This window comes from Helianthus annuus, chromosome 5 (assembly GCF_002127325.2).
Source record: "Helianthus annuus cultivar XRQ/B chromosome 5, HanXRQr2.0-SUNRISE, whole genome shotgun sequence".
Lineage (NCBI taxonomy): Eukaryota > Viridiplantae > Streptophyta > Magnoliopsida > Asterales > Asteraceae > Helianthus > Helianthus annuus.
The window spans coordinates 24,890,407-24,912,928 of NC_035437.2; the positions used below are offsets into that span (position 1 = coordinate 24,890,407).

The window sequence follows — 22,522 nt, forward strand, 5'->3', positions numbered from 1 at the left end:
TCAACAATCCACCGCCCCCGCTCCTCCACCCACTGCCACCGCAACCAGTTCCTTGATATTTTTTACCTGTCATAATTTTCAAGTATACCATCCAACGTTATGTCTTTTATATGTATTTCATTGTGTATTCTTTAATTGTTATTAAAGGTTACTTAAGCTAAGTTTATATTTTTATATGTCAAGTATTGTGTCACTCAACGTTCACCACCAAATCATTGAGGAAATGATGAAAAACAACTATTTTACTTAGTGTGGTATACTTTATGATCATGTTAGAATAGTTTTGCACGTGTAATCATGACTTACACATGACTAAGAGTCAATTATCTACTTTTACTCCAATGTAAGTCTCTTGTCTCATTAGGCTAAAGAAACCCTCACAACCATTTTGCTTGAATTTTACTTCAGTCTCATGAAAATCCATTTGCATAAACTAATATGTGGACTCCTCTTTTATATCTACCAAGTAATGGCTAAGCGAAAACTTCTCACAAGTTTTAGAAGGTATCAAGGAAACTTGATGGTCCCCCGGACTCCCGAAGTAATCAATTTATGGTGATCGCCCATTTATATCTAGCTACCGATTTGTGTGACATAAAGGCTTTCCATAAGTTATGGACACTATTTTTAAAACCTGTCGAACTAGTTAAAACCTTCAACCAATAGGTACACTGTTTATTTTTGTCTTTTTCACCGTCGACTAACAAACCAGACAGTTTTAAGCAAATCAGATTGAACTGGAAACTATTTGGGTGTTTGGATCATATTCAAGAAAGGGACAGTGGCTTTTGTATTATAGCTAGAGAGGTGAGACACTTGTGTTTACCTCTCCAACCGATGTGGATTACTTTAAATGATAATTGAAAATTGCTTGTTCACTTTAAATGGGTAAATGAAAATTTAATATATGAAAAGGATGTAATTTGCCAAAATCAGCAATTACCCAGTGATAAGTGCTTCTTCATTTATCTTTTAGCTAGGACCACCCATAAGGCCATAATGGCACGTAACTTTGTGATTTATGAAATGTGAACCATTAATTTCCAAAATAAGCTATCACCCACTGGCAAGTGGGACAAAGAGTTAAAAGTTATTTACCATTTATGTGTACATATTGTCTTTATAATTCCAATACGTTAACTTGAAAGACTTGATAGATAACATTGTATTTCAAGTTGTGCTATTTTAGTTGATCTTAGCTTTTAATTCTTTTACTTATACAAAAGTTAGGACACTCACATCTGATTTGTACTTGTTTATATTTTACGCATGAATCGGTGCATAATGGTTCTAGTTTTAAAAGAGGTTTTCTAATGTTCTTAGCAAAGAATTGGATTGAATCGTCAGATCAGAAGTCACACACACGCGGTCTGGTTGAGTACTTTTAAACAATCTTCTTTTGGACAAGTCAGACTTGTTGAACATACAACCCGCACCGGTGGTTTGAACATATTACCAATATTTTTGTAACCTTTTTATTTCTCCTTTTTAAAATCTCATTTACATCTACATTAATGGCTTCAATATTTAAAATTTCTTTATTCCAAACCCCATATTTTTAACCTTGTAATATGATGTGAGGGTGTTTAACCGTGTTTGAAAGTGTTTAAATATGAGGTTTTACATGATTATGTGTATAAAACACTTTACTTTGAGTTGTTTTGATTTGCATGTTCCCGGAGCTTAACAGATGGCTTTTGGAGCTTCACGGAAGGAATTCGGGAAGCATTATGGAGTATTGGAAGCATACACACAAGTTGGACGATCAAAATATGAAAACGGGAGGATTGGTATCCATTGGTGCCACTAGGCACTGATTTCAGCACACAACAGAAGAGAATTGCAATTCAGCGCCACCAGTTGCTTATTTTGGCGCCACCTGGCGCCTAACCCAGACCTGACTCGCAAATTTCATGTTTTCCCACCCATTTAAGGTTAAACACACCCAAAACACAATTACCACTAACCCTAGCCGTTTTCCACTCCCCAAGGACAACTTTTGGAGTCCCAACCTTAATCCATTCAATTCTCTCATGCAATCAAGATCAAGAACATCAATTGAAGATCCAATGAAAACCATGAGCAGCTAATCTCACCCGTGATCTCCTCCGTGTGTAAGGTTTGTAATTGATACTTTTGAAACATGTTTAATATAGGTTTTTGCAATTGAATCTTTAACCCATTAAGTTATTGATAGATTCAATTGTGGTTCTTTGTTTAAAAGATTTAATTTTGTTGAAACGTTAAATTAATGAACTGTTAGTGCATATTCTGTGTGTCCGCCATAGGCTAGATAAAGTGTGTGTTGAATATTGTATAGATGAGATACGAACATGTGACTTTGGAGAGGACGAGAGAGGTTTGTACGAATGCAACTCATTCGTGCGGATGTAACTCATCTGCATGGACATGCTCATCTGCACGGAAGTGCTCGTCCGTCCCAAATCCTCATGTATAAATAGTGTTATGTGTTCATAGTTTGATAAGTTTTGGGCTCTAGAGAGGAAATGTTGGAGAAATTTTTCTCCAGCTTGTAAATGATGTAAACTCTTTTGGTATGAATGGAATCATTCGACTTATGACTATTATGATGAGATTTCTACCGAATTAGCTTTATCCTATCCAAACTTCCTTCTAAACCCGCCCGATCTAGAACTTTCAATTGGTAGCAGAGCTATGGTACCGATTCAATCGATCTAACAGTTGGTTGAATCTCCTACGCTTATGATTTATGGACTTTTAGCGGTTTTTATACAAAAAACATCAAATTAGCGGTCAATTCACGGACAAAAAGTAAAATTGAAACCATAGGATTGACCGATAATGAATTTCGACCTAGTCTGTGAAAGAATTATCTTAAAAGTCGAAAAAATAAAGATTCTAGATCAAAAGATTGAAAATTGGATTTGAAATCATTTGGAATGAATGAACTACGTCCGTACGGATGTAACACATCCACACGGATGTAACTCATCCGCCCCAAAATGTTTATGTTCGCACGAACTAAACATCATTCGTTCTAAAATCATCTCATTTTTTTATTGTCGTGATGAGACAAGTGTCCTATTAAAAAATTTGATGATAGAATTTTTTTTGAAATTTTAGTGTCAAATACGGGTTGTTCAGGGACACCGTTGGAGGATTTTGAGAATAGATATGATGATGAGATCACAGAGTTTTGAAGATAGTGAATTGATACCTGTGCAGAATGTTTATCATTTGGTATAATAACTATTTTTAAACCCTAGATAAAACATAAGAATGTGAATCGAGCAACGTAACCACCCAAAGCAATGATGAAATTGAGGTGTCTTGTGAGGCAAATAGGAACTCAAAGAGATGACCACCGATCTCGGTGCTACTGGTGTGCGAAGGTTGTTTCTTGGCAGATTGCACCGTGGCGGCGACGGTGGGAGGGTGGCGGACGGTGGGAGGGTGGCGGCAGGTGGGAGGGTGGTGGCTGGTGAGGAGAAGCGGTGGAGAGGTGATAGGGTTTGGGACGGAGGAGAAAGAAGCGTGTTTTGATATGAGGGAAAAATTAAGCGTATTTTGGGATGTCCTGAAAAGTATATGTAAGGGAAAAATTAAGTACGGTATCAAACCATCTTGACTAAAATATTTATGAAAATAGCTATTGACATTTATAGAAAAAATGAAAAAATCAATTAGTAAGGCCATATTAATCAAACAAAAGATTACATTTTAGTCCACAATAGTTGGATACGAATTTCCATTTTCATTTTCATTCTCATCTCTAGAGAGTAGATTTGGGGGGGGGGGGGGAGCTACCAGAAGAAGAAGACGAACGAACAATGGAGGCCTGTCACTACTTTCTACGTATCAAACTTGCCTGGAGGAGTATCACGTATGCTGCTACGGAAGGCGTTCATGCCTCATGGGAGGGTAAAGGATGCTTATGTCGCAAAGAAATGGGACGCTAGGGGTAATTTCTTCGGGTTCATCAGGTATGAAGGTGATCTAAATATACATGAAGTCCCGAAGAATATGAACACGGTGACTATCTACGAGGCAAAGCTAAGTGTATCCTTGGCCAGATACGACAAAGATCATAGGAGATTCGAGAACCAGTGGCAACCAGAGACATACCATGCCAAACATCACACAAGATACGTCGATAACACAACGAGAACGGACAAGCCAATTACCATCTATGTCCCTAAAGCACTAGTCAAGGAAGGTGTCTCCTTCAAAGAGGCATTAGTCGGAACCGAGACCCAACCAACTGCCACGAAGAAGACGCTTCTGTTCGAAGGGAAGTCGTCACTATATCCAAACCACTGCATGATGCGGTCTGTTATATGTGAGGCAACGGATGTGGAAGCTTTTATGAGAATAAAAACTATGTTGAAAATAGGCGGGTGTGGCGACAGTCCGGTATGTTATGTGGGAGGATTAAAAGTAATGGTGGTATTTAAAGATAAGAAGTCGGCGGTGGAATTTATCAGAAGAAAAGATGATGTATGGAGTGGTGTACTATTGACGGCTGCACTATGGGAGGGTCAAGAAGTAGCACTGGATAGGGTGGTTCGATTAAAAATCACTGGGGTCCCAATCCGGTTAAGAGGCAATGATTTGTATGATAAGGTAGGGGAGTTGTTTGGGAAGGTGGTTTGGAAGTCAGAATTCTATTGGGCAATACCAGATAACTCCCACGGGTCATGTGGTGTGCTTGTTACGGACCCGAAAAGAATCGATGAGGAAGTTGAGATTGAGTGGGAGGGAGCAAAGCACAAAATCTGGATAACTGAAATAGAAGACCCAGTTCTTCAGGCGTCCGTTGAGGCATTATCATCTGAAAATGTAGTGGCACCGGTGAACTCCATGCAGTCGGAATTCGGGGGAAATAATGGCGGAGATGATGAGGGTGATCAAGAAATGGAAGAAGGGGAGATTAGAAGGACTGGCAGTGTATCAGAAGAGGTTGTGCGAAATACGCTGGCGCCGGTAGTGCTAGTACCAAAGACGGTTGACATTCCATCGGAAGAGGAGGGGTCGCGTGGTTTACGTGAGGTGCATGGGGATAAGGAAACGGCGGCTAGAGGAGGTGGGGTAGGCCTGAATTGGGTACAGGTCCCTATAGAGGTGAATCATGAGTCTGACAATAGGCAACGGTCTTTTGACCTAAACAAAAATTGTCAGGCCTTTGATATTGGTTCTAAATCTGAATTGGGCTCAGGCCCAATGTTGAGAAGTAGGAAGCGTCCAAGATGTGTAAGGAGCCCAACTAAAAATATTGAGGTTGGACCTGAGGTAGGTGGGGACCAGGATATTGAGGTCAATGATATTAGGCATTTTACCTTTACTGCTGGGGGTTCCAATAATCTGACCACTGAGGTAAACGCCTCAACAACACAGGCGACTCCAAACTCTGGTAACAATCCTGATGTTCGCACCCCCGGTAACGAGATGGGAGGTTGTGGAGACGAGGAGCCTAGGGTTACGCAAGAATCTGAGAATGAAGATGTAAACGTTGACGTTCAGAATTGCGAAACCGATGTCAACGGTTTGATTGACATAGAAGCAGAGGCTACTATGGAAGTGGGAACTAAGGTTGGCTTTCTGCTGAGTGGATTTCAGGGCCAGGTTAGTGAAACAATCATTGGTGAAGGTGAACAATTGGTGAATCCATGAATTTTATGACGATAAATATGTGGGGAATCGGAGATTCCAAGAAGGCGGAGAGAGTTCGTGGTGTGAAAACAACTCATGGAGTACACTTTTTGGCCATACAAGAGACTAAAATGGGAGGGGTCAAAAGATACCTTTATAATAGATTGTGGGGGCGGTCTCAGTTTGACGGTGATGTGGTGGATTCGGTGGGATTATCTGGTGGACTTGTTTCACTATGGAACCCTGCTGTCTTCGAAAAGGTTAGTAGCTATAAAAACCGGTACTTTTTGCTTGTGTCGGGAAATACAAGGGCGACAGGGCAACGAATTAATGTTGTCAATGTCTACACACCAAGCGACCCATTGTTGAGGAGACAACTATGGGTTGTATTAAGGGAGGTAAAAAGTTTGTTGACAGGTTTATGGGTCTTTCTAGGCGATTTTAATGATGTTCGGTCGCCTGAGGAAAGACGAAACTCGGAGTTTGTTCAACTGAATGCAACCTTTTTCAACTAGTTTATTGACTCGCTGGACCTCGTAGAGTATCAGATGGGTGGTAAGCAATTCACATATAGATCCGACCATGGTCAGAAACTTAGCAAACTAGATCGTTTTCTAGTATGTCGGGGCTTTATGAATATTTGGCCAAACGCAGCTATCGTGGCGTTGTCGAGTCTAATATCGGATCATAGTCCAGTTGTTTTATCCATTGTTCCTGTAGATTTCGGTCCGGTTCCAATACGGGTATTCAACTCTTGGTTGGAAATTTCGGGCCTCTTGGAGTATGTTGAACAACTTAGCAGGACTTTTAAGTTTAATGGGGCCGCGGATGTTGGGCTCGCCACAAAACTTAGGTGGATAAAGTACCGAGTTAGAGATTGGGTGTCGAATTATAAAAAGGTACAGGATGGCGAGTATGTGGAGAAACTAAAGATGCTGGAAAATTTAGATATGGTGGCCGAGTCCAGGGACCTATCTCCTGATGAAGTGGATCAAAGAGGGGATTGCAAAAGATTCATATTAGAGGTCGATCGACTAAAGACATTGGACCTAAAACAAAAATCGAGGGTCCGTTGGGCGGTCGATGGGGATGAGAACACCGCCTACTTCCATGGAGTAGTAAATGCAAACACAACTAACAACCGAATTAACGGGATGTGGGTGGACGGGGCATGGGTAACGCATCCGTTGATGCTAAAGGAGTATGTGGCTAATTTTTTTTCTGCAAAGTTTAAAGAACCAATGACATCGAGGCCAGATTTAATTTGCCACAATATTACGCGGTTAACCACGGAAGAGGCGGATAAGTTGGTGGAACCGTTCACTTTAGTTGAAATTAAAAACGCGGTGTGGGACTGTGAAGGTGATAGAGCCCTGGGTCTAGATGGCATTAATTTTAAGTTTATAAAATGGTGTTGGGGTGTATTACAATCCGATTTTGTAAACCTTTTTTCCGAATTCTACTAGCGGATCGATTAGTAACGGATGCACGTCCTCGTTTTTAGCATTGATTCCGAAGTGTAGTGACCCAGAAGGACTTTGGGACTTTAGACTCATAAGTCTGATTGGATGTATAAACAAGGTGATCATGAAAGTTTTGATAAGTCGGTTAAGGTGGTCATCCAGCGCCTTATTTCTAAAGAGCAAACAACATTTTTAGCCAACAGAAGTATTCTTGACGGGCCCTTGGTGCTAAACGAGATCATTCATGGCTGAAAAAATCTAAGAAGGTCGGGTTAATTTTTAAGATTGATATAGAGAAGGCTTATGATACACTAAACTAGGGATTTTTGGAGTTGGTTATGAGGCAAATGAACTTCCCGGAAAAATGGATGAGATGGGTAATGGCCACGGTTACGTCAGCAAGGGCGTCAGTCCTGGTTAATGGGTCTCCAACTCAGGAATTTACTTGTTACAGAGGCCTACGACAAGGTGACCCCTTATCTCCGTTCCTATTCATTATTGCCATGGAAGCCCTTTCCGGGGTGATTAAACGAGCATGTTCGGTGGGTGTTTTTGAAGGTTTAAAGTATGCTTCCAATGGCCCGGTTCTTTCAAATTTTCTATTTGCAGATGATGCGGTCTTTTTGGGAAAGTGTTCGGTCTCGAATGCCCTTAATTTAAACAGGATTTTGAGGTGCTTCTACCTCTCTTCCGGGTTAAGGGTGAATCTGGCAAAAAGCAAGTTGTTTGGGGTCGGGGTCAATGATAATCAAGTTCAAAATATGGCAGTCGTTCTTAGGTGTCGAGCTGGGTCTTTTCCCTTCAAATATCTAGGCCTACAAGTGGGCACCAACATGAACTTGTCTAAACACTGGAAACCGGTGATTGATACGTTCAAGAATCGGCTCTCAGTTTGGAAGGCCAATACATTGTCATATGGGGGTCGGATCACGTTGATAAAATATGTTCTTAATGCATTACCCGCGTATTATTTCTCGCTATTCAAAGCCCCAAAACAGGTCATTCGGGATTTGGAACGAATAAGGCGAGATTTCCTATGGGGAATGTCATCAGAGCAACAAAAAATAAGCTGGGTGACATGGAATAATTTTTGTGCTTCGAAGATGAAAGGCGGCATTGGAATTGGATCGCTTCAGGAGGCAAACATCGCTATGCTAGCGAAGTGGTGGTGGCGATTTAAGATAGAGAAACATAATATTTGGAGGAAGGTTATATGGAGCTTACACCACAACGCAAGGTCATGGCGTGGGGTTCCGGGGTTATGGAAACAAGTGGGTAAAATTTCTATCGACCTAGCTGCAATGGGGATTGATCTTGAGAGGCTTTTTTCAGCTATATTGGGTCGCGGGCAGGATGTTTTATTTTGGCGGGAGGCTTAGGCTGCAAACGAGCCTTTTCAATCGAAGTATCCAGCTCTGTTTAGGCTGGAACGGGAGAAAAACGCCAAGGTTGCGGGCAGGTTTAAACTGGTTTAAACTGGAGAACAGGGTGAGAACATTCACACCATGCTGGACGCGCGCCTCCCAAACAGTGCTCAGGAGCTGGTTGAACTAGAAGACTTGTGGGTGACTTTATCATCTGTTCAGAGTACAGGGGTGGAGGATCGGTGGGAGTGGGCCCTCACCCGATGGGCTCATTCACAGTTAGCAGTCTAAGGAACCAGCTGGATGAGCAGGCTGACGCGAATGGCGGAGCGGGTTTTCGCTGGAACAACTGGACTCCGCTGAAAGTTAATTTTTTAGTTTGACGAGTCTATTTGGACCGACTTCCTACTATGGAGGCTTTACGTAAAAGAGATGTACAAGTTCCTTCAACGTCGTGTGCTATGTGCCAAGATTATGAAGAGACTTCTGATCATTTGTTTGCCTCGTGTCCTTGTGCACAAGGAGTTTGGGACCAGATTGGATGCTGGTGCAGAATAGTGCCATGCTATTTTTTCGGAGCAAAGGATGTTATTCAGGCCCATGATTACTTGACTGGGTCACTTAAGTGGAAAAAAGTAATTTATTTGATCTTTCAAACTGCTGTATGGTGTATTTGAAGGGCTCGTAACGAGCGGGTATTCGAGGGTAAGACGCAGCAGGTAAAAAAAGTTGTGGAGGATGTCAAGACCATGAGATTCTTGTGGTTTAGAAACAGAGCAAAGATGCCCCATATCACATGGAGCCAATGAGTTGATTTTATTGTAACTGGTAGGTATGAGTCTGTAACATTCTATTTTGATATCTTTGGGTTTGTAATGTTTGCTAACTTGAGGTTAGCATGTATATAAATGAAATGTTTTGTTTATCGTTTAAAAAAAAATCAAATAAATTAACAAGCTAGTAATAATTGTCACTTGTGTTTGGCCTAGTGTTCAAGAGGAAATTTTGTTAGGAAATCAAGGTTAAATCGATGTGTATAATATTTAAAAAAGAAAAACTTAGATGTTAAAAAAAAAGTAATTGTCTATTTCTATTTTTTTTTTAAAAATTACCCAATAACATATACACACGAGTCTAATTTTTGTCAGATTCATTCAGTGATTGTATACGTCGGATTAGGATTTATGATGCCCTCCTTGCGTCATAGATATAAAAAAGAACAAATATTTTGAGAACTTGAGAAACGGTAAAATTGAAACTTAATTATTAGTATTTATTTATAGTTAAAAAATCCTTTTAATGAAAGTATCCTTTGACAAAATAATAAAAAAAAATAAAGTTCAAAATTTAAATATTTATAAGGAACTACAAAAGGTTAAAACCTAAAACATACTTCATGAAAAAATTAACAAAAATTATTTTGATATTATTATTTTTTTTACTATTATTCATATCAACAATTCTTACAATAAAGTTCTTTAACAATTGTTCGATCTTTTTACTATTCATCAACCTCTTTGAAGTTATGAATTAATTGTTGGAAGTTGCAAATACGAATTGTTAAGAGGATGTAGATTGAGGGGTTGTTTGTTTTTTCAGAGAAGAACTTTCTGGCCTCTTATGTCTATGTCGCGCAGACCACGCGCAGACATTTAGGTTTGCAGACTATTTGTTTTTTCAAAGATATTTCATTAAAAACTTTTGTGTGTCCTCTTTTTAGTGTAGCTGTGGGTTCTCCTCTTTTTGGTGCACATTTAGGTTTGATACCGTACTTAATTTTTCCCTTAAATATACCTTTCAGGACATCGCAAAATACGATGTAACTTGTGAACCGTTTGGGATGTATCTTGTGATGCATCAACTACCAAATTCTGCATCACCCACGTATAAATGGTGATTGGGTCAAAGTCATTTATATGCAAGGTTATATAATCAGAGTTAACTTGTCTAAAAACTTATTCACGATCGAGTTGTATTGTTTTATTTAAGTGAAAATTTAAACTAATAATATTGTAACTTTTTTATAATGTAATTTATTTAATGAATTTTCTTTTCAAATTAAGTTGAAGTAGAAGTGAATAAAGAAACCCACCAAATAATAACCAAATTTCATAACTGCTCATTTTAAGTCAAATCGTAAAAAAAATTGATCACTAAAAAGTAACTATGATTCATATGATCCTTTAAGATTACTTAATATACATATATTATTAAAGAATTCACATAGTTAAAAAACCTTATTAGTATTAATTAAAATAGATTGACCTTAAAAGAATAAAAAACTAAAAAAGTATTACACACTTTGTTAAAACACTTCTGTGTAATTTTCTTCCTTTATTGGCTATTAGGCCATGGGTGTGGTATACCACCCCTGGCCACCTCAGCCTCGTTAGCGTCCCTTAGCCCCTTTTACCCATTTCCTGCTCGTCAAAAGGGGGGCGAAATCGATCCTCTGTCAGCCCAGTAACGAGTGCTAATAGCAACTGCAGGTTGGATCCATTGTTTTCAGTCAATCAATTTTTTTCTCTTTATTTTGTTTTTTGTATTTTGTTGAATAGAGAGCTTTAAAGGGATTTTAAAACATTGCATGCAAGTTAAAGGAAAGACTTTAAAGTCCCCCTATGTGACATGGCGCTGCTATGACTCTGACGTGGCATTATAAAGCCCCTACGGGCTTTAAACCACACATCCAACCTTAATTCCATTAAGAATAATGGATTTTAATAATCCCAACTATTGTCCATTGGCCGGCAACGGTCCCAACTTCAAAAATTACCACTAGCGGTTCCATATTTTCACATATTGGTCTTCAATGGACCCAGACTAACAAAACGCTAACGTCGTTAGTCTCCGGTCACCGGGAAAACATTTTTGGCCGGAAAACTCCATTTTGGCCAGAAAACTCAATCATTTCGTCTCAAACCTTTTTGTAACCTTATTACGCACTTTTAGGATCATTTTCTAGTAAAAATAACCTCAACTATTAAGGTCGCCGGAAAAACTTATTTTGGCCGGAAAACTCAACTTTTTAGCCGGAAAACTCAAATTTTTCATCCCAAACTTGTTTGTAACCATAGATCATACCTTTAAGAACCTTTTTCCGACCAAAAATGTTTTTCCGGCGACCGGAGCCTAACGACGTTAGGGTTCTGTTAGTCAGGGTCCATTTAAGGCCAATATGTAAAAAGATGGGACCGTCAGTGAAAATTTTTAAAGTTGAAACCGTTGAGGATCAATAGACAATAGTAAGGGTGTAAGGGGTGCTCACCTAATAGGTGAGTCCCCCCCTCTTACACGTAACCAACCAGAATAAGCCACGTCAACTCCCCTCTAACACTCCCCTAATACCCCTTTTTGATGGCGGCACTCCCCTATTAGGGGAGTTGGTTTCGAAAGTTGTGCCATCTTCGAAAGATGGTTTCGAAAGTTGTGCCATCTTCGAAAGATGGTTTCGAAAGTTAGTTTCGAAAGTTTGTCAACGGTCTCCCTCGAAAGTTGTGCCATCTTCACGCGGTGAACCCACACCCAATTCACACCCTGATTCGGGACCCCGCAGTGATGGCGGCGGTGTTCCCGATCGGGGAAACCCATCACCGAAACCACTCCCCGAGAACGCCCCGTACACCCTAAGATTATTAAAATCTATTATTCCATTCCATTCCATTGTTCATAAAAAGAATTTAGTGGTGTTTCATAATGATTTGGTTGAAAAAGTTAACCTTTTTCCAACACTTGACGTGTTATAAGTTCATCCGCACCTTCTACAAATATGATTTACGGCTCCTAAATAGCCAACCGTACCATTTTAATTCAAACATTCAATTTGCCGTTTAAAAAAAAAAAAATTTCAAACATTCAATTTGATTGATCATGACACATGAGTGTCGCCCTACACCTACACCTATTTTTCAAGCTCAATCGCGCATGCATACCAACCAGTATTTAGTGTACACCTCCCACAACCGTTTACTTAAATATCAACCACATTCCTACGACTCAGCAACCGCCCGTTTTCCTCCCAAATAATACCCTCCAAATGGAGACCATCAGCAACGGCAACGGCGGCGTACGCAACCGACATGTTGCGGTTTTCGCATTCCCTTTTGCCTCACACCCTCAACTCCTCCTCACCCTGGTCCAGAGACTAGCTGCGGCCACACCCACGGTGGTTTTCTCCTTCTTCAGCACTGAAAGAACTAACCGCGGTTTGTTTTCTGAGCGCGGTTGTGATAACATATTGCGGTATGATGTATCGGACGGGCTACCGGAGGGATACGTTTTGCCAGGGAAGCTTCATGAGGATATTAACTATTTTTTGGCTGTGGCCGAGAAGGAGTTCAAGAGGGGTGTTCAAGTGGCCGAGAAGGATGTTGGGATGAAAATTAATTGTCTAGTGGTGGATGCTTTTTTGTGGTTCTCGGCTGATTTGGCCGAGGAGTTGAAGGTTCCTTGGGTGGCGCTCTGGACTGCCGGAGCTTGTTCTCTTTCGGCACATATCTATACTGATCTCATTAGAGAAAAATATGCTGAGCTAAAAGGTAAACTATCATATAGACTATACATGTACCATTATACCCATTTCCAATATGTTTATTTCAGAACCAAGAATTATCTTGAAAACTGTGAAAACCGCTTAATACTTCTGTAACATTTGTTTTAAGTGTGATACAGAAAGTGGTTACATAACAGCTTACCATACTATCCCATTAAATCATCAATGAAGTAGGTACAGGCATTTTATGCGGTCATCAATGTAAATTTGATTCCGAAAGAATGTGACCATATAAAACCGTGATTTTTTTAACATATATCCGTCAATAATCCGTGGCAAATGAGATTACCATGGCTATGTATATCTGACGGGTAATTAACGCAAGATTTTCATCGGTAGGCGTGTTTAGTGATGGATTATCTACAAATCGGTGATACCAGGGGTGTTAAAATAAATCCGAATCCGAATTATCCGAAATATCCAAAATTTGGATATCTGACATGTTCGGATTTGGATTGGGCTTTTCAAAAATTTGGATATTTCAGACATCCAAAATATTTTTTAAAATTTATTAAATAATATAAATTAATTATAAATTTCGGATATGTCAGATATCCGAAATAATTTTAATAAAAATATTTGAATATTTTTTAATTACTAAATAATACATAAATAACTTTTAATAAAAATATTTAAATCCACTATCCGAAATTTTTGAATATCCAAAATTCCAGAACTTGAACACCCCTAGGTGGTGGTACCGCTTTGTTTTGTATTGAGTACATCTGCATTTGCAGGTTCAGCAGGGCTTAATGATGAAATCGTCGACTTGATCCCTGGATTCACATCGATTCGACTAGGTGACTTACCGAGTGGAGTCATCTTGGGAGACCTTGACTCACCTTTTGCAACCATGCCACATAGAATGGGAAGAACCTTAACCAAAGCAACCGCCGTTCTCATTAACTCTTTCCAAGAACTAGACCCGGGACTCACTAAAAACCTCTCTTCAATGTGCAACAACTTCCTCAACATTGGTCCATTTAATCTTGTATCCTCACCATCAAAACAAGATGAGTTTTCTTGCATTACATGGTTAGATAATCAAAAGCCAGGATCAGTTGCATACATTTCTTTTGGCACAAAATTTTCTCCTCCGCCCCACGAGCTAGTTGCGTTGGCTGAAGCACTCGAAGCGACCAAAACCCCATTTCTTTGGTCGATAAACAAGGATTCAGAGAGGCATTTTCCGTTAGGGTTCTTAGAGACAACAACCGCAAATGGATTGGGAAAAATTGTACCCTGGGCGCCACAAGTACAAGTTTTGGAACATGTTGCAATAGGGGTGTTTGTAACACACAGCGGATGGAACTCAGTGTTGGAGAGTATAGGAGCTGGTGTTCCAATGATATGTAGGCCGTTCATAGGGGACCAACCGATAAATACTTGGATGGTTGAGAGAGTTTGGGGGATTGGGGTGCGAATCGAAGGTGGGAATTTTACGAAACTTGGAACTTGTCATGCTTTAGAGCAAGTTTTATCAGCCGATGCATCATCTAAAGGGCGGAAAGAAAGAATTGGAGCACTGAAAGATCATGCTCATAAGGCTGTTGGACCAAACGGGAGTTCTATTCAAAATTTCAACACTTTGGTGGGTGTGGTCACCGGTGCCACCCTCTAAACAGGTTTGGCTAAATGTACCCCGCCCAATATACTTTTATCGTACTCCATCCTACAAACTTAATAAATCACATCAAGGATGTTCACACTGGTGCTACCCTCTTATCTATTTTTGATGATGATCGGTTAAATGATTTGAGTGTTAACTGAATAACTATTTGGTATTTATTGTTCTTATTATATGGATCATGATAGAATCGGAATATTATGTTAAATGGCATGTATATCAAATTATCAATTGATATGATTTTGTTTGGCATCATCTATATTATCAAATTTTATATTTTAAGAAATTATTAGTTATATTTATATAACATTGTTTATATCTTATATTAAAGTTATAAAGGATCGAAAATATTGTTTTAAACACTCTTTAAACCAATATAATTCATAAGTTGAAAAAAAAAGCATTGTTTGAATGATTATAAGTGAGCTACTTAGTCACATGTAAGCAAAAGGTTGAATCGGTGGATTATAATTTTGGTAAATGTTTTGACGCTATGAAGATGCGGTTTGCTATTCGGCCTTGGTTGAATCTTAATTTTCCGGATACTAAGAGGGTGTTTGGGGTTGAGTTTTAAAGGAGATTTTTAGATTATTGAGTTTTGAAATCATAAATAATCAGTTTTGAGTGTCTGGGTAAAAAAATTAAAAAATTGATTATTTGTGTTTAGAAAGTTACAAAACGCAGTTTTCCAAAAGCAGCTCCCCCCTACTACAACAAAACGCAGTTTTCCAAAAATTGATTATTTGCGTTTAGAAAAGGATTTTCACTTGTTTATTTTTTTTAAATATATATTTGTCAAACACTCAAATAGTTGATTGTCTGATTATTGTGATTTCAAGCAACATAATCAAATTCAAACACTATCTTTCAACATCACGTTTTGTTATAGTTAATTATCTGATTCTGATTATTCAAAACGCATAATTTATTTTCAAAACTCAACCCCAAACACCCTCTTAATCTCCAAAGATGATCCTTCATTTGGTTGGATGCGAGCACGTTCAGTAAAAAGAAGAGGTAGGTGATTGAGGCTATTCTTTTTACAGTTTGGTGGTCCATTTGGAGAGCTCAGAATGAAACAGTTTTTGGGCGTCAAGAAGTCAAGCAAGAAAGTATTTTTGACTCGATTGTTGCTCTGTGTTTGTGTGGTTTTCTAGTCGTAATAGTAAGTTTAACGTTAACCGGATCGAGTGGCATAAAACTCCGCTTCTTAGTATGTAATTTTCTGGTCGTCTTTGAGTAGTCTCTTGTTATTTGGGTGTCTTTTTTTAATAAAAGTTTGTTGTTTTAAAAAATAATTAGTAAGGAAACTCTTGCCTTTTTTTATTGGAAAGGAATTGGGTAACAATATGTGATTTATATTGATTATATCAATAAAGAAATATAATACTAAAATTTAAAATGGTAAGGAAACTCATACCTTTTTTTATTGGAAAGGAATTGGGTAACAATAAATATAATACTAAAATTTAAAATGGTATTGTATTTAAAGGCTGATTGACAACTTGATTAAATAATGAAATAAGAAATCTTTAAGTATTAAACCAGTAAGAGATCTAAATCATTAAGAGCTAATATAATGTTTAACCGTGTAGAGGCAAATGTCTGACCAATTCAGATTAGAGGTCTTAACCATTCAGACTCAGTAGAATGCTTAACCATTCAGAGGCAAATGTTTGAACCATTCAGACATCTACTCGTGAAACAAATAGTTTAAATCATTAAATGCTTAACCAGTAAGTGATCTAAACCATTAAGGGTCTAAACCATTAAGGGCCTACTAAGAGTTCTACATAAACAAGTATAATAATGACTAGTCATGACAAAGTAATCTTTAGTCTACAAAACGAAGTATAACAATGACTAGTCGTGACAAACTAAGCATTTTCAGTTAGAAACATGAATAAGTAATGGTCTCATCACATGCAAGTTATGTTAGTCACATGACTCACCAGGTTAGAAACGTTACTCATCAATGTTATTTCTCACTAGATATTTTTTTGCATTTTTAGTTAAGACACATCAATAAGGAATGGTCTCATCACATGCAAGTTAGGTTAGTCACATGACTCACCAAGTTAAAAAGGTATCAATGTTATTTCACACTAGATGTTTTTCTTCTTTCGCATACAAATAAATCAATTCAATGTTGTTAATAACTAAGATGTAGATCAAAACAACTTTATCACCAACAATTTAAAATGGTATTATATTTTTTTTTTTAAAAGGTCATATTAGTTTGATTAATATAACGAGAAAACTTGTCTAGTAGGTATTATATTTAGTCTACATAAATAAGTATAACAATGACTAGTCATGACAAACTAAGTATTTTTAGTTAAAACATATGAATAAGGAATAGTCTCATCACATGAAAGTTAGGATAGTCACATAACTCACCATGTTAGAAACGTTACTCATCAATGAAATTTCACACTAAATGTTTCATACAAATAAAGCAATTCAATATTTCAATGTTGTTAATGACTAAGATGTAGATCAAAACAATTTATCACCAACAATTGAAAAAGTAAGTTGATTACCTTTCGTCCTTGCTGCTATTATATTTATATTTTAAATTCGAGGTAGAAATATACGTTTTAGTATATTATTCTTTACTAGTAGTAAAACCCGAGTGCAAACACGGATAGTGTTTTGAAATTTTACATACAACATATTATTAAAGAACGAATTACTATACATTTTTTACAACACTAATTGAAAATAGATTATAAAGAAACAGTTGTTCAATGGAGAGAGTATCTATGCAACAAATCAAAATTAAAAAAAAACATAAAATAAATCAAAAACAAAAGAAACAGTCTTCATTGAAGCTTTACATCAGCCTTGTGTTTTAGTAAAAGTTTTAAAGCATCTTGTTGTCCATGACCAGCAACCCAAATCAGTGGGCACTAGACTCACTTTGTGAATTAGCATCTTGTTCACCTACTTTCCACATGTGAGTCTGATCAATCTTTCCCATAGGGAAAGCTAGCAAACCTTCCTTTTCCTGAAAAAGAGAAATCAAAACGTTTATTTGATCATGCAGGAACTCCGCATTTTGGTGTATTTTAGGGCGTAAAGGGGTGTTCTAATAATTTTCTAGGAGGGTTGTTATACCTACCATCAGTACCATAATTCCAAAACCAAAATGATAAGGAAGCTAGTAACTCAACTATCCGTTTTCAGTACCCTTTTCTTGCAGTCCTTCTCACTGCAGTCTTCGTTTCCACTGATGATCTTTCAAAGCTCATTGCCAATGGTGGCTTCTTGTTCTCTTTGTAACTACTTCTTAGCGAATACCTTTCAAAACATTCTCTTTGGCTGCTCTCGCGTTTCTTTTATCTCTCACGCGCACTCTTTGTTTGGGTGTATATGCCCTGCTATGAGACACGTAATCGGAAGGATACATGTAAAAAAAACTACACAAAAGCCACTCCAGTGAACATGACCTTACAACTCCAAGAGAAAACAAAGGTCATCGATTTACCTGAGACGCCGGAGAAAAAATCACCGTTGTAACGTGCCGACTACCGGAAACCATGCATCCTTCCAATTTGAAAAAAATCACCATCGAAGAGTGGTGTTGTACTTGCTCGGAAGTACTGAACAACAGAAATTGTAGCTCCAGTGTCATCCACGAAACTAACAAATTAAGAAAAAGAATTAGTCAAAGATAAGGAGCATATAATCATAAAGCACAAGTAGATTGGAGAATGAATGGCCTACATAGATAAAAAATTTAAACAATGCTTACCAAGTTCATATTTGCAGAATGAATGGCCTACATAAATTATCAAAGTAGCAAAATGATTTTTACAACTCACGTTAGTTGGTTAACTGGTTGACTGTCAAGTCTTGACACTTGTAGCGCCTCACAGAATCCCCATGGTGAACTTCAACCCTAACTCCTTGAAGAGCTCTCTTCCCTGAAAGTTACAATCCCCATAAAAGAAACTATGAGCTTGTTCCAATCTTTCAAAATATACACACATGATATTAACATATGGCTCAGTAGAAGGGTATACCTTGATACGTTCTTGATCCTTGTTGAGAAATTCTTTAACAAACTCAGATACCAACTTGTTTTCATAGAAAGCCCGAGCTGACATGTCTACAAACAAAATATTAAAAATAATTAATCAGATTAACATTCTATAAAATGAACACAAAACTAAAAATAGAACAGTTGAGAAACAAATACCAATGTTCAGTGATAATCCCATTTGTGTAGGTCGTAAACTCTGTTAGAAGCCCTTCCAATACTCAATACCATCACCAAGTGTGCCTTTACCAAATACATTAATATGTTGTTTTTAAAAATTCCAAAATGTTGTTTAAAGTCATTACAAGGATTGTTCAAAAATGACCAAAAAGAAAACTCTGTTTAAAAGATAAACCACTTTTTTAGTGGTTTAAAAGTTTGTATGACCAAAGTCAAACTACCATTTTAACCCATCAGTGGTTTCAAACATCTGTTTTCTCCACAAAACACTGTTTTAACCTAAGAGTGGTTTCAACCACTATTTTCTCCACAAAACGCTGTTTTAACCCAACAATGGTTTCAAACATCTGTTTTCATCCATCTGTTGACCAAAGCCAACAGATGTATCAACCACTGTTTTATTTTCTAACATCTGTTCACAACAAACAGAGCTTTCAAAACATAAAACATACCTTTGCCAAATAGATGTTTCACAATAAACAGAGGTTTCAACTTCTTCTTCAGTACATCGCCACCACTCTCACTCAACCTCTCTTTCGTCTTATTATCACCATTCATCAACAGTTACATACGTTTTCTTGTCTCCAAAACAGGGATTCGAGTCTAAAGCTTCTCGAAATGGACTGTAAAATGAGTTGGCGTGTCTGGACACAACAAAAGCAGACATGTTTTGAGAAAACCAGCCAACTCAAAAGCAACAGATAAGGGTAGATTAGAATTTTACTTTTGCAGTCATTATAGCATTCTTTTCCATTGCCAGTGTTTCAACTACAACCTGCATTCTTTTCCATTGTTAATGTTTCAACTACAACCTATCATACCAACCACCAGAAATCAAAACAACCAATAACCAATTCTTAGTCTAGATTCGAATCATACCAGTTTTCGGTTTCTTCTTTCATGAATTTCTCTTGTGAAACCGAGTAATTTGTTCCTAGTTCTTCAATTACTGCATTCAGTTCTTCTTCCTTTGCACAATGGACCAAATGTGTTGAATGGGCTGAAGGTGACCCTGAGTGTATATTTTTACTATCTCTAAGGTGGCTTTATATAATGTACAGATTAGTATTTAATTATACATTTTAGTAATATTATTTCAAACATTAATTTTTTTTTTACAAAATTCAAGAGAAAAAAATGTTTGTGGTCAACCCAAACGAACTCACTCTGACCCATTATGGCATAAAGCCATAAAGTGTTGGCTCTAATCCATTACACTACCCAAGTGAATAACCGCCTATCTCTAGAGCTTGTGTTCACTTATTTGCTGCCGATATGATCTTTTCTTTTTGCACTTTTAGATGCAACTAAATGTCAAAATAATGGTAGCACCTGAACAAATAAGTCTATTAAAAAAAAAAGCAGAAACTTGATTAGAAAACATGACAAATAAATATAAATGTAACAATTTGAGCATATAATTACAAGAATATGTCATTTGTCAGTTGATGGCAAAAACTAATTGATGAGCATGCAAGCAATACCCATGGTCCACGAACAGGATTTGTAGGCATGTAATACCTTAAAAAAAATAACAAAATAAAAAGCAATTACTACATGCATTCAGATTCCAAATATTAAGAACTTAGTTAATTATGCCCAACAAACCAAGTCACTTTATAACGCTAAAACTAAATTAATTATGCTTAATGAATCAAACAACCTTTACAATTCTAAAACTATAAAAAACACTCAATTAGTTATGATCAATAAACCAAGATTATTGATGTCTCACCCTTAAGTACAAATAAAACTTTTTAGAACATTGGATAAGGTGTGTTACCCATTTTCTGTAAATATTCCATTTGCAGCTTCCGCCTTTAGGCATAAAGTAACATAAAGTGGATCACCAGCCATGAAGAAATGTAAAAACCATGAATTCCACAAATTCCAAAAGGGGTTGTATAATTAATAATAATTTGGTAGAAAAAAACTATGAGCATAATCCTTTGGCAAAAGACAGACATTCAACATGCAGTTCCACACTTCTACATATTAATCTTTTGGTTTGATAAACCGAATCATTCAAATCCAAGTAACTATAACTATATACCCCAGTAATAACCAAATCACTTCTAAACCTGAAACAAACACTAAAACTCTAGTCCCCAAATCTGCATGTATCAGAATCAAACCTTGATTTTTGCTGGAATTAGTTAGTCAGACCCAGATACAACCCTTAAATCGGTAAAAATAATTTCGTTAAACAACCTCAAAAAGATGCATGTTTCAATCTTAATCAAGAATCATTGCTACTGAACCGAAATAGACTAAAAACTAACCTGATTGTTCCCGATTTGGACCTAATAGTCGACTACCTCCATCCTTCTTCGCACCTGAACAATAAAAAATGATGCAATAACCCAAATCACACCGATAACAGCCTTTAATCTTCAAAATTTATTAGGCTTAGAATCATCATAGCCTAAATCAGAATAAATCCAGTCAAAAGGGCACCAAAGAGAGATTTCGAGTCATACGTATGTAAAATTACATATACAGTAAGAATGAACAATTTTTAATGCTAAATCCCTAATTTCTAAGAGCTTATACCTGCCGGAATCAACTGTAACCGATGGCGGAGCACGGCGGCGGAGGAGGATGTTGTCCGCCGATGGAATTGTACCGTTCAGAACCGATGCACTTAGTACAAATCATCATTCCTATCGTGTCTGCTCACTTGGCTGCTTCTTATCTCGGAGATATTGGAGAGAGAAAGTGGTGAGTGAATATATATATATATATATATATATATATATATAGAGAGAGAGAGAGAGAGAGAGAGAGAGAGAGAGAGAGAGAGAGTAATTGATTGAAGAGGTTACCAATAATCATGTATGCTATATATGTATATGGTTTGAATTTTGAATCTTGAGCCAGAATTTTGAATTTTGAATGTGAGCAGAGGTTTTGAATTTTGAATATGGCCAGAGGTTTGAATTTTGTATTGATAAAATGTATTTTAAAAGATTTTATGTTAAGCTTTATGATGCAATAATGACATAGAAAGGCATTGTTGGCTAGCCTCGATGGCTGCCACGTTAGCTTTTCTTATGTCAGTGTCATTGCACTTTTATAAAAAGTATAGATTGGCATAATTCGATGATGACAGTTATACATAACACTAGATTATCACCTGTGAATACTCACGGATTCGAATATTAAAGTTATGTAAAACTCAATTATATATATATATATATATATATATATATATATATATATATATATATATATATATATATATATATATTGCGAGAACCGCGAGAACCAATGTGAACACAACCAAAAATACCAAAAAATAGCTAAAAAACACACAAATTTTTTTGTGTGTTTTTTGATTTTTTTAGGTTTAGTTTTTAGCATTTTAGCTTCGGGGTGGGGGGTTTAGGTTGGGGGGGGGGGGTTAGGTTTTTGGGGGGGTTGGTAGAGGGGAGTTTAGGAATTTTTTTTTTGGGGGGGTGGGGGGTTAGGTTTTTTTGGGGGGGGGTTAGTTTTTAGCATTTAGCTTGGGGGGGGGGATTAGTTTTTTTTTTGTTGGGGGGGGGGTTATGTTTCTTTAGGTTTTTTTTAGCTATTTTAGGTTGTGTTCACATTGTTCTCGCGGTTCTCGCAATAAAGGTGGTTCTCGCATGAACCTTACCATATATATATATATATATA

At 37.3% G+C, this 22,522-nt stretch overlaps 2 protein-coding genes and 1 long non-coding RNA gene across 25 annotated transcripts; 2 read left to right on the forward strand and 1 right to left on the reverse strand.

The window, feature by feature from the left end:
* Window positions 1-6,179: 6,179 nt before the first annotated feature.
* LOC110942824 lies at window positions 6,180-7,097 on the forward strand. Its single transcript, XM_022184586.1, has one exon. The coding sequence runs from the start codon at window positions 6,180-6,182 to the stop codon at window positions 7,095-7,097; it is 918 nt and encodes a 305-aa protein (XP_022040278.1).
* A 5,222-nt stretch (window positions 7,098-12,319) lies between these two features.
* LOC110940191 (kaempferol 3-O-beta-D-galactosyltransferase) lies at window positions 12,320-14,892 on the forward strand. The gene is made up of 2 exons (XM_022181744.2): window positions 12,320-12,996; window positions 13,748-14,892. The coding sequence occupies exons 1-2, from the start codon at window positions 12,495-12,497 to the stop codon at window positions 14,629-14,631; spliced, it is 1,386 nt and encodes a 461-aa protein (XP_022037436.1). The 5' UTR covers window positions 12,320-12,494; the 3' UTR covers window positions 14,632-14,892.
* Window positions 14,893-17,314: 2,422 nt separating this feature from the next.
* Window positions 17,315-21,590, reverse strand: LOC110940193. 23 transcript variants are annotated; one of them, XR_004893177.1, is made up of 12 exons: window positions 21,416-21,585; window positions 21,145-21,198; window positions 20,288-20,383; window positions 19,742-20,194; window positions 19,587-19,637; window positions 19,315-19,506; window positions 18,842-18,925; window positions 18,666-18,751; window positions 18,465-18,566; window positions 18,128-18,282; window positions 17,762-18,020; window positions 17,315-17,647 (listed from the first exon to the last, which is right to left on the reverse strand). It is a non-coding gene; the product is annotated as an uncharacterized LOC110940193 (long non-coding RNA). The 23 variants fall into 23 exon arrangements; XR_004893175.1 differs by having other exon boundaries at window positions 19,742-20,208; XR_004893172.1 differs by having other exon boundaries at window positions 20,288-21,198; window positions 21,416-21,588.
* Window positions 21,591-22,522: the final 932 nt, after the last annotated feature.

Bases quoted from the DNA above. Each gene is read 5' to 3' on its own strand.
- LOC110940191 (XM_022181744.2), top strand. From the start codon at position 12,495: ATGGAGACCATCAGCAACGGCAACGGCGGCGTACGCAACCGACATGTT. The intron at 12,997-13,747 runs GTAAACTATCAT...CTGCATTTGCAG, and splicing joins AAAATATGCTGAGCTAAAAG to GTTCAGCAGGGCTTAATGAT.
- LOC110942824 (XM_022184586.1), top strand. From the start codon at position 6,180: ATGGGTGGTAAGCAATTCACATATAGATCCGACCATGGTCAGAAACTT.